Source organism: Bombus pyrosoma, linkage group LG10, assembly GCF_014825855.1.
Source record: "Bombus pyrosoma isolate SC7728 linkage group LG10, ASM1482585v1, whole genome shotgun sequence".
Lineage (NCBI taxonomy): Eukaryota > Metazoa > Arthropoda > Insecta > Hymenoptera > Apidae > Bombus > Bombus pyrosoma.
In genome coordinates, this window is record NC_057779.1 from 287,143 (window position 1) to 304,808 (window position 17,666).

The 17,666-nt window shown below is 31.8% G+C and overlaps 1 protein-coding gene across 3 annotated transcripts; it reads right to left on the reverse strand.

Annotated features, from left to right (window-relative positions):
- On the reverse strand, positions 1 to 15,476 carry LOC122571573 (solute carrier organic anion transporter family member 74D). 3 transcript variants are annotated; one of them, XM_043735503.1, is made up of 8 exons: positions 15,292 to 15,476; positions 11,550 to 11,738; positions 6,657 to 7,082; positions 5,164 to 5,411; positions 4,264 to 4,534; positions 3,503 to 3,698; positions 1,754 to 2,352; positions 1 to 523 (listed from the first exon to the last, which is right to left on the reverse strand). In XM_043735503.1, the coding sequence occupies exons 2-8, from the start codon at positions 11,728 to 11,730 to the stop codon at positions 351 to 353; spliced, it is 2,094 nt and encodes a 697-aa protein (XP_043591438.1). In that variant the 5' UTR covers positions 11,731 to 11,738; positions 15,292 to 15,476; the 3' UTR covers positions 1 to 350. The 3 variants fall into 3 exon arrangements, with proteins under 3 accessions (XP_043591438.1, XP_043591435.1, XP_043591437.1); XM_043735500.1 differs by having other exon boundaries at positions 11,550 to 11,743; XM_043735502.1 differs by lacking the exon at positions 15,292 to 15,476 and adding an exon at positions 13,964 to 13,988 and having other exon boundaries at positions 11,550 to 11,743.
- Positions 15,477 to 17,666: the final 2,190 nt, after the last annotated feature.

A 17,666-nucleotide genomic window follows, 5' to 3' on the forward strand; every position in this document is an offset into this window, starting at 1 on the left:
TTTAATAAAAACTCATGTTTTATTTACAAATAGATAGGAATAACGCTGTACAATCGTGCAAATATTTTAGCAGTCTGGAATGTAATTTAAAAAAGATAAAAACATCGACATTATTTAAATGCTTTGAATTTTACTTTAATTTACAGTCGATCTTTTTAACTAACTATTCGATAGGACACGCGAAATTTATTAAAGATACCCCTATGCAATTTGATATGTTAAATAATGTCATTCTAATTGTCGATATTGAGTACGAAAATTTGTTTAATTTACATAACAACGAACAAAACCTAGTGTTTTACGTGGAACATTTTGACTTGTAATCGATAGAAACGATTATTGCTCGTCTTTTAGTTTACATTTCCGTTCATTTCCTTCTTCTTCTCACCGTCGGCAGTTTGTGACGCCTCGTCCTCTCGAATAAATTCGCAGTGTCTGTCGCTTTCTTGGGCGCCGTAAAGATCCAAATTCTTCCCGAGATAACAAACCGCTGCATCGAAAAACACTCCTATTATGGAGAATCCTAAAAAAAGAAAACACATTGTCGTACAATAACGAAGTACTTTCATGGCGAGATCGCTAAAAATTAAACATGTATAACGAAGATTAACTACATCTTCGACATGAATAAGATAAAACGTATGAATGAAGAATTATGCTAGTTTCTAATAACATTTGATGATATTTAATTTGTTCTATTTAACAAAATTATTTAACTTGTGATATCAGGAATGCCTAATTGTTAGCAATCGAAAGTTTACAATTGGATCAGAATCGAATCGTTATGTCACTACTTGTGGTATAATTTACACCGTAACGGTATATTTTTTAAAGTTCCATCCAGACGAGATAAGATAAAAATTTTAAACTTCTTTATCGCTTATTTGCTACCATTCGAATCTACTATTATATTTACATTATTTTGTAATAGGTAATAATGTAATCAATGTTTTATGATACTTTTCTGAGTATGATAGAAACTCCTGTATTCCAATATACATAATAGGGAGACGTGTACGTTACAATTATTTTCGTATGGTACAAGTCGGTATGTTTGATATAATTTTAATCAGGCTTTATCCTTTTCCTACTTTTATACCATAAATACCATTTATATCATAAATGTCTATTTAGCGTTCCTGTCCTAAAAATTGAAACGCGTTTGAGTTGAGGGAAGTTGAGAGAATTTGACACAGTATATCTTTTCCTATAGGATGCACCGTAAAAACTTTTCTAATAAGACTTCATTTTCGAGAAAATCATTTTTAGAAATTTATACGCGTAATTAATGATTTGGTGGGCCTTAGTATACATCTCTCTTTGTAAATGTGCTTACATTTACAAACATAATTAACGTTGCAGTTTACCACTTACTATGCTACTACTAATAACAAGCTTGTTATCGATATGAGCTACTAGTTTCTATTAGTTTATCGATATCAGAGTTAAGTGCGTGTGTACCCTTCTGACATATTGTACATTCTCGAAATCAACTTTCTCGAAGACGAAATTTTATTTTTAAGCAACTTACTTTTCGTTTTCACCTTATTTTACGCTATACTAATCTATTTATTACATTTCACTTTCTACATGTATCAAATGTTTTCTTACTAAAAGCATGTAACTTCTGAATATAATACTTTTTGTCACCGTTTCGACTAAATATTCGACAAATTGGATTATCCCTCTGTCGTCCATTAAATCAAAACATTTTATAATACACTATAAAATCACTACTACACTAAACACTTACCAGCTGACGTTATATTAACTAAATACCGGAAGTTTCTTCCATGGTGGAACCAGCAGTTTCCTTTGGTTCCGCAAGACTCCTCCCAAATCAAGCAAGTCGAGTCAATAATGGCCCCGTAAATAATCGGGCCCGGTATCAATGCAAACATGGAAATGATCATCAGCGTAATACCCTGCGCGAAGCTTTTATCCTTCTTCTCGACGCTGCGATAATTGACCAACACGTTGCCGATTTTTCCGGAACACGCTAACGTTTGTATGACACAAGTGAGCACCGTGAACAAAAGATAAGGGCGGCTGCAGTCATTCGTGCATGGTCCAGCTCTGACTTTGTCAAAATTCATCGTATGTGGATCGTTCACGTAGATCGATTGATTCCTCAAATTGTAATCGGTAGTGTATCCGAAATGACTTTCGAGATCTGGAGTGCTCAGTAAAGGAAGACAACTGCAGTTTCCAAATTCCTTGTCGTTAATTATTGTTCGACAACCAGCATGGCAAGCAGAGAAAAAGGTCGTCTTTGATGATACATGACAAACTGGAGAATATTTAACGCCATCGCAGTTACAGTCGGTGTTGCAACTAAATGTTAGGTTCATCCTGTAACAAAAATGAATTAACTAAATTTTATTCGTATCGATACAACGTTGTAATATAAAGGTGTTAGATAACAATTTCACAGCAATTTACAACTGATTTATAATGTTAGTATACGTTTAGAAATAAGTATGAAAGTTTACCGTGTATTAAATATCATATTTAGATACATAAAGGATATGTCATGGTATCAAGTACAAATCAATTACAGTAAATACAAATAATGCATACTTAAATAGAGAAGATATTAAGAAAATGGTATTATAGAAAAAATTATAATATCATAGATATATGTTAATAATTTACTTGTTTTCATGTATAGTAGTCTGTGCTATTACTTATATTGTAATGAAGAAATTAGAAACTTATAGGAATTACATTCTTCAATAAAAGTAGCTATAAAAATTAACTATTTAATTATCAAATTTTAGCTTCAATATCGATTTATGTAATTTCATGTATATCAAATAATACAACAAACAGTTATCCAGAAGTTCCGAAAAATTAAATTTTTTATACTTTCTAATAATTTGTACAGAATGAATGCGCATATGATCCTAAAATATATTCCTTGGACCTAGCATTTAATGTTTTTAATATATGTAACTTCAAGACACTGTAACTCATGTAGAATACGTAAAAGTCACATTAAATTCTATGAACAGCGCCCTACATATTAAAAAAGAATGATAACTTACGTTAACAGAGAAGTATAATAAAACCTAAAGAAATGTTTTATCCGATGATTTCTAGAGTATGTAATGCTCTTCACTAAGAATAATTCAAATACTAATTATTTCTATCGGTATACATTTTTATGTTAACATAATAAAGCGACTCTATTCATAATTAATTACAATTATCTTGTTACATATTAGAGTACTACTATATTACAAGATTTTGAGAAAAACAGGAGTAATAATAAAATTATCACATTGTCAACGCAAAAAGTTACAAATGAATTTACAATTTAATTCCTTATAGATCAATCTATAGGTTCTTTCTTATATTACTTTCCTTTACACATTACTTTATTCTTAGTGACGACTTCATGAAATTGTACTTTTCCACTTTCCTTTATTTATAACGGAGCTTTTATTTATAATCTGAGAGTAATGTAAACAATGTTCTATAAGCAAGAAAACGTACTCACTGCATAGTCTCTAAGTTGAGACCCTGAATGCCGGTATCGGAACAACCAAGAAATATAAAGAGTATCTGACCAGCGACGAAACAAATACCGACAAACACATTCCACGCTAACAATGGTCTAGGACCAGGTTTAAATTTGCTAATGATCAATCCAGAAAGCAGAAATCCTAGTACCATACCAACAAGCGATATCGGACCTTAAAATATAAAATCTTATGTTTAATAGCTTTGAGGAATTACATACTTTGGTAATCAATTACTTTAACCCTTACAGGACTTGATGTTTACGTATACGCAACATTATACATTAACAAATTATTAATTAATCCATTGGCATACCGATCGTTTCCATATTAAAAGTTTCTGTTATATATTACTTTTTCTCAAACAAAATCACTATCTGTTATTTTTAGTAATCAACAGTTAAAAAGAAATACAGTCTGCACAATATTAGATATCGAATTGTTTAACAACCAAGAATTAAATTACACAACATTTGAAACTTTGGCAGACTACTGCATGCCAATGAGTTAAACAATAAATTCATTGTCGACAAACCGATCTTTACATTCTAATACATAGTATTTGATACATTTGATACATTTTAATACGTCGTGTCTTCTTTACAAAGACATCAGAAAAATTGTGCTTTTATTATTAATAAAAATTCTCGTCTACGCAATCAAAGAAAGATTGAGTCCTGAAAGAGTTAAATAACTAGCAACAGTTATTTTCAAGATGTAATTTTTCCAAGTGACACACCTGCAATCACAGTACCACCAGCAGCAGATGTGCTGTATTGAACCTCAAGATATTTCGCCAAAAATGTTATGTATGCCGAAGCACCTAACACGTAAAACACTCCGCTTAGATTATTGAAAGTTAACAGCCAATTTGTTAGCAACCTCTTCATCGCTTTCGGAAATTCACGCATAGTTGGAATATATTCACTTTCTACAGACTTTCTTGGTTCCATCGGCTTCATGTATTGCTCTTGCACAGTTAGGTGCAATTTCAATGGAATACTACCATCCTGAAAAAAATGCATAAAGTATCATTAAATCATCGACTAAAAAAAATACGTGTGAACATATGTGAAAGACGTACATATAAAATGTAATCAAATATTTCAAAGTGAGTATGTATACCTATGCAAAAAATATAGCAAGTAATTCAATTAGTTAATTTTCTTGTTGATATTTCCTCTTATCTACTAGACGTATAAGTGAAGATATGATGCTGTAAAATTCTATCATTAAGAGCAATCAGAAATCTTTAGCAAAACTTTACCGTTGCAATCATTACGATTATTATTTTACACGTCACTTTGAAATTGTTCATATTTTTATCTAAAATAGCTATTATGCAAACAACAATTTGCTCCTTTAACTGTATCACGAATACATAATTACATCATTGTATATTGCACAATTCAACTTGAAAGATTATCTAGAATATTGATACTACATACTCAGTAAGAAGTATTTTTATCATAAATTATGTAAGTACTCCTAAGATCTTTATACCTAATTGCAACATTATCGATACGTTTCTGTGCATACGCAAGCTGCATATGTAGACATTGCAAAGTAAGCAAACTATATATTGTATTAAATTCGTATGCATTGAACGATAAATTCTATAGAATTAATCATATTTCACCTTCTTGGCAGTGTCGATTGTAGTATTTGTTTCTGTCGGTAAATTTCGTGGAAACATTGCTATTAGAATAGCGAACATGCCCATAGTGGCGCCTAGAATAATCCAACCGAGCCACCATGCACCTAACCAGCGTGGATCCTTTTTCGTAATCACAGGATGTAAACTGGGATCTATGTACAAACTGAGACAACCATAACCCAGTAGGAATCCTATTGCTGGCCCAACAGTTCTCAAAGCAAAGGTAAAACCTGGATAAAGATTAAATAAAAATTAATATTCCTGTGTTCTATAAATCGCACATGGCGCAGATATTTGGGCAATTAATAATAAAATAATTATGATAATAAATAACATAATTATTCGTCATTTCTATTAATTAAATATTGAAATATATATATTCGAACCTTTTAGAGTTTACGAATTATATGTAACGAACGTTAGGAATTTTTAGTTGATATATAGCGTTACAACATTACAGTTTAGTTGAATAGCGTTAACTATAATATTAGATGAAAATATATAATAATTGAGCTTCCTAAAATTTGTTTTAAAGTATAATTAAAGAGATTCAAAATCGGGTAAATAAAATTATCAACCATTCAAGATTTATACCCAGTAAAATAAAGAAATTATGTTTGTACCTATACTGTGTTGGCTACTAAGATTACTTGGTAAACAAAATATTTGGTAAATATTTATTAAAAGCAACAGAGAGGAAGAGAGTTCCTTCAAACTTGATTTATAGATATTATTAAAGTTCTCATCACGGAAATATTAAAAAAGTTTACATATCTTACAAATAAATTAAAAAAGTAAAAGAAAATGTGGAAATCCGTTAATATTGTTTTTTTTAGTGTTTTAAAATTAGCTGGACGTAGCATTTAAATGCAAAAGAAATATTTATAGCTTAACATCCTGGAATTTCCTCTCCACGCATCTAAATCAATAATCTTAACCCTGAACAACCGTAGAATTTGACGATCTATTTACATTTACACGTACATTAAATTATGAAACTTTAATACATTACATTATAATACCTTGCATAGATACACTATTTGAGTCTGATCAGCGTGTACAAATTAATGATAAATCGATGATTAGAACCAGTACTTACTACCTTCCTATGAAATCAACAGATTATAAATTCAAATTACCTGTTAAAACACGCGTGTCAAAGGTATCTTTTACAATTTATATATATTACTACATACATTTACTGTTTGAATATTAAAAATTAAATTTGTAAATAAAGAGCTTAGCAAACAACAAGATAGAAATTTTAAGCTACATAAATGCACACAATGCAAATAATATACAATGTACATATATAGTATCCAAAATATGGTACTCGTTGTGATATTTAATAGATAAAATAATCTTTCATTTTATCTCTGTTCCACCTTTTTCGCTATATTCATAAAAATATGAGTTTGCATAAATATCCGTGGTTCTCTTATATCAAGAAATATTTACATAGAATAAATATTTACCTAGAAGCATCGGAGTATTCTTCTTTTTGGTATTGTCATCTAGGTACGTCTGACCAAGACCGTAATAGAGGGTGGTACCGATTCCAAGGATAAACTGAGAGAGGAAGACTAAGAGTCGTGGAAGAATGCTGACATCCAAGAGCGTTTCCTCGTCGCAATGGTCTGGTTTGATGACGCGTGGACAAATTGCTAGATCTTGGGGTACTGTGGTTGCGTTCAGCAGAGTTTGGTCAAGGTATTCCTTCGTTAATGCCAAAGCATCTCGTCCTGGTCCGTACAAGAAGTGTGGAAGAGCGAGGACTAGGCACGAGAAGGCACTAAGACCGACACCAACCGCGATCCATCTTGGACGGTGACCAGAACCTCCGTAGTAGGTTAATATCAGAGATAAAATTTGAGAGATCTCATTGCCAGAAAGGATTAATCCTGAAATAAATTCGGTTCAAATGAATTCATGTAACGTGACTATTTCTTATTTCGTGGTATAAGAAGACATGCAACGGAAACAATGCTTGATTTTTATTTATGACAATTATCGTACATAATTGTATAAACACACGTTTATGTATATCGTATATCATTGTGTACGAAGCTCGAAATTGTAAATTCAATCAACATCATATTAAAGCAAAACTTTAGTAGGTTGAATTATTCTACTCTCTGTAATAGAAAAGTATCAAATTATGATAAGATGAAATGAAGATTAGTTTAGCATATAGCCGATCAAAGTTACAAGAAAGTTATTTGTTGCGTCTGAAACTACTCGAAAAGATTCGAAATTATTGTGAATAATTTATGAGGTATTAATTATAATAATTTGTAATTAATTCTTTTAATTAATTTATATCTTATATCGGTACATTATACGGAAGAAACAGTTTGTTGAATTTCACGATCTTCTATTAATTAAATTAAACGGACCGAGTTCATTATAGATATTTTTTCAAATATAGCCATCGCTTAAAGATATTGATATTATAAATGCTCTTTGTGGAATCTGCATTTCTGGAGAAGAATTGCTTAGAATCTCCGAAAAATGATTAGTTAAACAAATTTCTCAATACGTTCAAGGATCAAATGAATATTGTAGAGTTCATGATATTTTTGAAAACAAACAATATTACAAAAATTTGCCCAAAAGAAATGATTATTATGAGAATATTGCTTCAAACAATTTTTCGTATAAATAATAGACATTGCAACTACGAAATGCAAAATTTTTCCAAAATATTTAAAACATAGTATTACAATTCTCTTAATACATGTCAGAGTTCTTCGTTTAATTTAACGTAATATCTATATTTGCCTATGTAAATTAATGTAATATAATGTTTAGTTATGTAAATTAATGTAGTTACTAATAACTGAAATGGGTTGATGCAACAGAAAAATAAAGTTAAAAAATTAAAAGCATTAATGTAACTAATTAAATTACTGTATAGAGTTTACTTTCAGTTTAAGCATAGTATGTGTTCATAAAACATTAAGATACAAACTATGTAGACTGTGGAGAATGATTAATCTGAATGTTTGCAAGATGTCAAAAAATCATACATCTCTTATACATCTGTATATCATCTAATCCATAGAAAACAATCAAATCGAAAATAATAAATGATATTCTACATGTCTATCAACTGTACTTTGATCAAAAAAGTTTTTTGAACCACAATATCAAATCATAAAGATTAACCACATATGCCAATGGAAATAATATTTTTCTTTTAGGCTGGACGTTAGTACGATTCTGTAAATCCTAATCACGACTACTAATATTTCTTCTCCTTTGTTTTATACATTTCATTGATTTATTGAAATTAATGATAATATTATAATATGGAGACTTCAACGAAAGAACACAAATGTATAAATAGCATTTTTATTCTTTTCTTATAGGAGAGCAACTTTACAATAATAAAAAAATGTTATTTGAATGTTCAATATAAAACAATAATTTTAAAATAAACAAGGCGCTATTTTATATCGTTTTTGCATTAAATTTGTATTTTTACTATCCTCCACAACATTCTAAAAATGTTAAATGAAACAGAGAAATATTCTCACTTTTTCAGAAAACCGAGTGAATTTATCAACTGTTCGTAAATATGTTATCTTCCCAAATTAGACATATTATTCTCATTTTCGACTGTGCTATATTAAGTTATGTACTTATATTACATCAAGTACTCTTTTTTAAATAACCGATGATATTAAAATCAGGAAAGTTCGCAAAGACGAACTTATCAGCTTTATTTCCTACGATTCTCAGATAGAATTTTGCCTAATTATCCATCGTCGTAGTCGTATGGAATATTTGTTTCGTTTCTAAAAAATCACGGAATTCGACAAAACGTATCGTTTGTATCGTTAACTCCAATGGATATGTACAGATATCGATCGATCGAATCAACGTAATAACACCGACCTCGTAAAACCGCAAAGTCCACCGGCTGAATACTACACGTTCGTGTGCGTAAGAGTTGTATCGATTTCTCACGCAGCCGCTGTAACACGTAATTAACGTTCATCCAATTGCGTGTCCACGATGCAAATAATGTTTCAATCGGTGGGCCAGTTAATGGCCAGGGTGGTAAGCGAAACAAACGAGAGTTCTTCGATTCTTTTGCATCATACAATTGTGAGACTCGAACGAAAGAAAATGACAATAAAGGATTAATTTGAAAAATCAAAGCGAGGTCAATTAGATTAACATCATTACACGTGGACTCAGCAACAAGTTTGCGCGATATTCATTACTACTAAGGCATATTTTTAAAGCGAATCAGGCTTTTTTATTTTGTTAAATCATTCTTGATAAAATGAAAAATGTAATTTATGTAACATTTAATCAATATATATAAGACACGTAAATAATGCGTACGCATAATGTGACACCTATTGCTATTAATCCAATAATCTATATTCAATTAAATTAATTAAAAATTATATTCGATGATGTTGATATCATTATCTAGTAGATATTATGGTTGAATATGGAAAATAATTGAAAAGGAATTGTTGACGCGTTGTCATTGATTGATTTCGCGTGTTAAACGTGGAGCAACTTTAACGGTAGGATGAAATGAAAATTGATAAAATAGCGAAGGAAGACCATGATTATTTCGTATCAGAATTGTTTTATTATCACAATGTCTTTGTGGGTTAAAAGTTTGCACGCGCGAAGCCACCGCTCTATATTTCTTCGGAGACATATTGCTTGGTCGAGAGTTTTATAATAATTAAAATGACCTAAGAATCCTAACGAAAATTAGCGGTAGTAGGGGCACAGCACGGCGACGCGTAATTAGTCGATGAGCGTTAGACGAAGTTTAGACAGGAACAGTTCTATATAATAAATCTACACATACACGGTTTTGACTAATACTAAGCTTCATAGAATCAGGTTTCAAATGTCTACTAATTCGCAATTCTCCATACATCTATTTAATACGCTTTTTAACTTTGTCCAATAAAATCAAGCAATAGCAACAATACTAATAAAAAATCAGTAATAAATTTCACCTAATACAAAGTGATTTTCGAAATTTAAAACGTATCCGAAATATCCAACTACGAATAATTATAACTCAGCTTCCTCGAGCATTATACGTACATTACTTTTAAAAAGTATAGAATAATTTTTATCCATCTGCGTTCTATCTTGACCTAAAAATTAATCGCTCTTTTCAAAGTGAAAAGCATACAGGATCTTTGAAAACAGCATATTGTATAACAGTGTGTCTCTATAGTATCCAGCACTCGTTATTCTAACGACAGATTTCTCACTTCTATGATTGCGACACTCTACTTACCTACTAGACGAACGCACACCGACACACGATTTATCTTTCGTCGGGGCCGAATGCGTGTACGTGTGCAAATGCAAGTCCAAGTACTTTAATGCGACTAGAATCGTAACACTTGGCTACTCGGTATCAGTGACGAGAGAAATCACAGTAAAAATAAGAACCGCGAAATACTCGAGTGTTCACAGCTTCCTATATCTCGGACAGATTTTAATATTGTTGCACGAAAGAGTCGATTTTATGTAATGCACGTTACGATAACATAAAATCAGAGAAAATATAATTATTTACGTAGGATTTGTTGAAATTTCTTCCTTAATACATAAGATATTGAAAAACGAAAGGATGTAAAATTTGAAAAAGTCTTGTAAAGTACAATATATTCAGCTTAGGTTCTAGGATCAATATTTCTGTCATAATTTCATATCTTCTTTGAAATCTTAATAAATTTAGTCCATTCGTCTATAATAGAAAATTGTAATAAAATTTCGATGACGAGTAAAAACTGTACGTTCGTCAGAGAATATGAGACGAGGCAAGGAACATTTAAATATTTCTACATTATACGTCAATTTATAATTTATACAAATGAATATTCATATGAAAAGAAGACATATTAAACACATTTTATAAAAGAAGTTGTTTTATATTCTATGTTCCCTTTTATGTTAACGATGACATTTCTTCTTAGATTTCTTTAATATATTTTCAGATTTGCTTCATTCCTTGTATTTAACGCGTTATCGAGAAATATATTTTATCCTGATTTTAGCTTCTATATCGATTAAGTATTTTTTACTTCTTTCAGCTGCGACTGTAAATCTTTAACGAACTTAACACTTATTATTTTAGCCTCTTGCATACATCTATTTAGCAACAATATATCCCATACACTTTGAGGTGATAGAACGTTCGATGAAGTACGAGAATAATCATAAACTATCTCACATAGCACGTTTTATTTTAAACCTTGGAATTAATTAATATGATACGTTCGATCATATTACTCCAAAGGTGATAATTATAACTTAGATTATACAGGTAAACGAAATAAGGTGACAGGTTAATAATGTCAAAAGGTTCTTACCAGTTGTCCGACTAGGTATCTTAAATCTCTTTTCCAAGGTTGTGAGAGTGACGACGATATAAATAAAAGCCATCGCCTGTACAGTACCGAGGAGCCCGTACACGGCGATGAAATTTTTTGGGGTAGCACGATCTCGTAGCCATCGGGGATAAATCCCACAAACTCCACAACCTTTGCTCATCCCTCCGACTGCACTGTAACATTCACATATCTCATTTTTCCGAATTTTTTGGAACATTTTAGAAAATTATTATAAAATATTTCCTTATTAACATTCTAATGACGATATATAGCATACACCTTGTTAGTTACAATCTGACCGGAGAATAAAATACATATCGCATTTCACTTATAATCTGTTAAAAGCTCTTCATTTTGTACAATAACTTGCGAAAGTATCATGCCACAATTATTTTTTATAATATCAAATGTAAACTGACACGAACAGTTCAACACGCAAAGAGTATGGAAATTAATGCGTTAATATCGATATTAGAAACGAAGAATAAAGAACGAATAATTTTCTGATAACGGTATAACGATAGATCTTTATTACTGATGCAATTTACAAACCAATACTTTCGCATACTACTATAAATCATCAAATATCGCAATAATTTATGTATTTTTGCTTCTTTTTATCAAACAACTAATATGAGTTATTTTTGTTTATTTATGTAAAAAATTTTAAATAGCTGCTTATTATATCGAATGATCCGAATAAAAGAAAATCATATGCCTCGACAAAGATACGAAAAACATGTTCGTTACGTTTAAATGTAATATCAAATATGAAGAGCCTATAAACCACATGTATATGTGTATAGAAATAAAAAGCTAACAAGGTCAATTATAATAATTGCATTAACTTCTCTATAGAACACTTCTCTCTTCCATACAATTCCTTTAGCAGCGATAAGTCTGTTATCTACCGTTATAAACCGTTTTAATCATTTAATGATTAGCAGCGGTCGCTCCATTTATTACCATTTCATTAATCCTTCCTCATTATCATATAAATATATGTAGAATAAATTATGTGGCTGCAATGATTCAAAGCGTTGTTTCGACGAATGTATGTGTGCAAATGTTAATTTTATCTGTTTCGCTGCATCAAATCTTACATTCTGGTAACGATTAGTCCGAATTTTCGGATATAAATCACGACAAAATGTTTCTGCGTTAATAAATCTGTTTCAAATAAATGAATTACCTACTTTGAAAAATCTTTAGATATGTTTAGATATGTTTATTCCCCACTCATGATGAATTTTCTCATATTTAATAAATCGTCTAATTGCGATAACACAGAATCGACGGGCGGAGGAACTAAAATAATAATAATGATACGCATGAAAAGTAAGCAACACTCTAAAAGCTTCGACAAACTAGCTCTCTTATGCCTCGTAATATTTCAAGTTTACACATTTTTGAAAAAGTTTCTCAACTCGTAAGTATCTTACAGCTGGAATAACCAATGGTTCCCATCCTTTCTGTAATAGGCAATTTCATGAATCAAGTTCATAAATAAGCACAGTCAGTTTTATCAATGACACTTTCGACACAAGAGTGATATCACTTTATAATACGTTTGTTAATCGACCGTGAATAAAATTTCGAAATACAGCGAAATTATCATTAGAAAGAGGGAAATTGAAATTACAAAAATTAAGATTAACGAAAGATAATAAATAAAATCAATCGTGGAAATACGTGCCTGTGATTACGAAAGTGTTTTGAAGAAGAAATTATTAAAGTTTTGCGTTTGACGCACGAACTGAATTCAGCTCAACGGCTCAACAACCAATTCAATCCAATTTAATTTCTACTACCTTGCAGAAATTCTTCCAGATTATTGTAATGTAAATAAATACAACGCAGAATAAGCGATAAACTCGTTTTTTTAAATTCCTGACTTAGGTCACTTTCGTAATCACCGCCACATATGTATAACGTATGTTTGATTTTACATTATGATTCAACGTATGAAAAGTTCGTTGATAAAATATTTGAAAATTTTGCAAGTTACATACGTGCATAGCGTACACGTTAAAAGCACGCACAAGTGAGACTTAATAACTAATGAGAAATTACAGTAAAATAGAGTAATGTTAAATGTGATTAAATATGTCCAATAATAGCATTCGCAAATCATTCTTAGAAAGATCCGCAATTCGTAGGGAAGATAACAAATTTGCAAACTGAAATTCATATTGCCAAATAATTTGTTTGCTAAATATTTAGATACTGTCTTGTTGCATAAAGCGATAAAGCGGAATTTTTTATATAACATCGTCTAACCGTTAGAAGAATCGCTATAATATTACTTTTTTCACCAAAAAAGAAAAAAAGTAATATGTATGTCTCATGTGTGCAAATGTCAAAAAGTCAAACGATGTAATGGATTTATTTACCAACGATTTCCTTGGTAATTGTCGAGTGCGCCACGGGCACCTGAGATGATTACGCAATTGCAATTTAACTGGGTATAGATTTCGTTGTGACGCTCGGAGACTGCATTAATACGGAGTTCCAGCCGATTGTTACTTCCGCCTCGTCGTGCTACAAGAAGCACGCGAAGAATCGCGGACCTAACTTTATGATATATTCGCGAGTGAGAAGAAGTCGCAATACCAGCAACGTTCGACGTAAAAACAAGGATTTCAATTAAAAGCTTGTGAAAAAATTATCAAGGCTTGGTTGACGTTTGTCGTTCGCGTTAAAACTGCTAAATAGACAAGAATTGAAAGACAGAAATGAAAATACAACTGAGAAAAGCTAAATGTTACGATGATGTTCTCATAAACAGTAAAATTCACTGAAAGTCATATAGGCTCCATAGCGATGACTATGTACTATAATTAGTAAGTACTGTAAAACGTTACGAACTTCCGGCATCGGCTATTAATCAAAAGCACGAACATTTTTATACGCGACACATGCGCGTAATAGAACTATAGATGTACGAGAAACCGGTAAACAGTTGCGAATGGAAGTAAATGTCGACAAAAAACGTCCATGATGATATAATAGATATAATAGTTATAATGATATAATAGATGATATAATGTAATAACGTAAGATAGTTCTATACCAATCTATAGAGTAAAACGATCAATTTAAAGTAATGTTGATCAACGTAACATATTTATGAAAGAATAGGATGAAAATTCCGCCAAATGAAATATTTAGAGCGAGAGAGAATTGACAAATAGAGCAAATTGAAAAGATGGAAGATTAAAATTGTCATTGTACGAAGAAGCTATTGTACGTACCAAATAAATCCAATGAACAATGTTGCACACCATAGTACAATAATGATAGATATTTGACTGTCATGTGTAAAAATGACAAAGCTACATTATTTTTAAACAGTTACATGAACATCGAATAAAGAGCGTAGACTCTATACTATCATCTACTTGCTATGATAACCGATAGAATTTTAGTTTCCCAAAAAATCCAATATTCTTATGAAACACGATGTATAAATAATATTATAAATTGTATATTTAAAAAACCCGTGAGATGCGTTTAACTAAGCTTGTATGCACTGCAATAGAAGCGCATGACCATTTATATACGTACGATGTAGTTCGCAAGATATTTTAGCAATTGATTAAATATGTAATAAAATAGTGTGGAAAAATAAGCAATCCTGATAGAAACATTAGCACTTATAACAGAGAGCACAAAGTATGCAAGAGAAAGCGAAAACACGCGAGAATTCTATTAGTCTCACCTTGACCTTAGGCCACGTGCTTCCGCATGGACTCAGGAAGGACTTCCAGGTCGCGAGTCCTATATGGATCGCGATCCTCGAGTCTTTCCTTGCTCGTGACCTCCCTCGTCTGCCGAGTAACTAAAAAATCACTGAGCGCTATGAGCGCTCTAGTTTACGCGAATAAACGCGGGGTAACTGAGGCTCGCTCTTGTGTCAATGGCAATGCTCCCCTACTACATATTTCTCCATCAAAACGAATGATAAACGGGGCATCATTCAGAAGACGCGTTATCAACGAAGCACCGGTGCTGACATCTCATCATGTTTACCCACGATGACCAGTTGGCACCGATTCCAAAGGTATCTTGAACTACGGTTGGTTGCAGTCTATGCTAAACATACGACGGTCAACGTTCATTGTTTGAACGAGCAAACTTTTCCACTTATTTCTTTGTTTGAGGAAATAGGAAGGGGCACACCTCACCGATTTCAATGAGCTTGAAATATGTTGGCAAAACCAACATTCTGAACAACTTTCTCGCATACATGTAACCGCCGTCCGTTCTTCATTTCCGAGATATTCACAAAAATCTTCGATTAAATTTAATTTCGATTGCGCTTCATTCTGGCATACAGAGCGTCACATTTTGATATAGCTCAATCTACACTTAACTAATTAACGCTAGTCATCTTTAATATAAATAAAAAGAGATAAATCAGCGGGCTATAGATTGGAGTAGATTAATATTCGACTGGTAACGCAAGCGTGACTTAATTCCTACTTCATGCGATTTTGTAAGTGCATGATAAATTCGACTACTACGATTTATTATTATTTATATACAGAGTCCGAATAACATGTAAGAGCGGCGTGATTCCCTGTGTAAAAATGAAAGAAAGATATAGAATAGAATTCTCTCATTTCCGGCTTAGTTTTCGAGAAGATCGAGTTTAGAAATTTGTCAAGTATACTTGAACGTGGCTAATTCCAAGCTGGACAGAACTAAGTAATCGACAGGAAGTCATTCTACGTGTAAAAATATAGTGGAAATATATATGGTATATGGTTATCATTAGATTACGTGTGTTCATTAGAACATGTATACATATGTATTTGCTAATTCTGATTATATCATTAGCATATACACAACGAACAAAGAGATAGTGCAACATTTCCTATATCAATAAATTCATTAAAAATTATTTCATGTTAACATTGCCGGCCACTTAATGACGCCGATTACACTAATACTGAATAAATACTAGAGTAAAGTGGATATTACTCTAACCCAATCCACAACTCAAATAAACTAATAAAACTAATAAATGTAATAATTTAAATGATCCGTACATATTTCGACGTCTAGCGCTTGTTTTTGCATCAATCGATTTTGATGAAATTTTCAGCATATATATAACTGATATGAATCTACTAAACGTACTTTTTCGTTACAGGCACAGATAAAAAGGTTGTACAATGTGATCTTTACTAATTTCTTCGCCATTCCTATAAATCTTCTTCTTAAAGTTCTTTCTTCGTATCATCCAGTGAACTAATCCTTTCAGCTCCTCACAAAAGCTCAAGTTTGACTGTATTTATTTTGTAAAATTTTGAAGAGATCGGTTAATTAATCATCGATATATCATGGAAGCCAATTTGCTAAACAGGATTTGAAGTTTCGCATCCAGCAACATCTAAAGCAATAACTTTACCATTTTATCGAATTCAGAAGTAAAAATGTAGGAAACCATTTACGAGGTATAACGGTTTGAGAAGAATGCAATAAAGGAATCGTCAATTTTTTTTCTCCACTAAATGGTAATATCTAAATGAAAGAATATTAGCCTAAAAATATATGTACGAAATTCACAAAAATACATCGATCGTACAAATATGTACATTACTTTTAAATACACCACCAACACTACTAGTCTAACTAAAGGAACGTTTTCTTCCTTAAAGACATTTTGTAAGGCAGGACATCAAAGAGTGACGAATTTATGAAGATTCACGAAGGAAGCCAAATCGTTGAGTTATTTTGCCAAAAGGCGCAACTGGTTATTTTTGCTCGGTCGTTGCGGGTCTGACTTAGACGTCGAGGGCGGTTTCCCCTTTGCTCGTTTTTGCGGCCCGCCGCGACGCTTGGCGTCCAATTCCACAAGGCCATTAAGATTATCTTTAGCCACGAAAAACGACAAAATCGGGTTCCATCGAGGCGACGAAGTCACTTGCCTTGGTTACAGGAGAAAAAGGAAATTTGTCGTAAAACTGGTGAACGATAGCGCCGAATAAACCCGTAATTCGTTTCGTATCATTGAGACAAACGATTCATAAAGGACTTTCTGATGGAATAAGTTTGGACAATGAGGATACCATTAAATGATACATAACC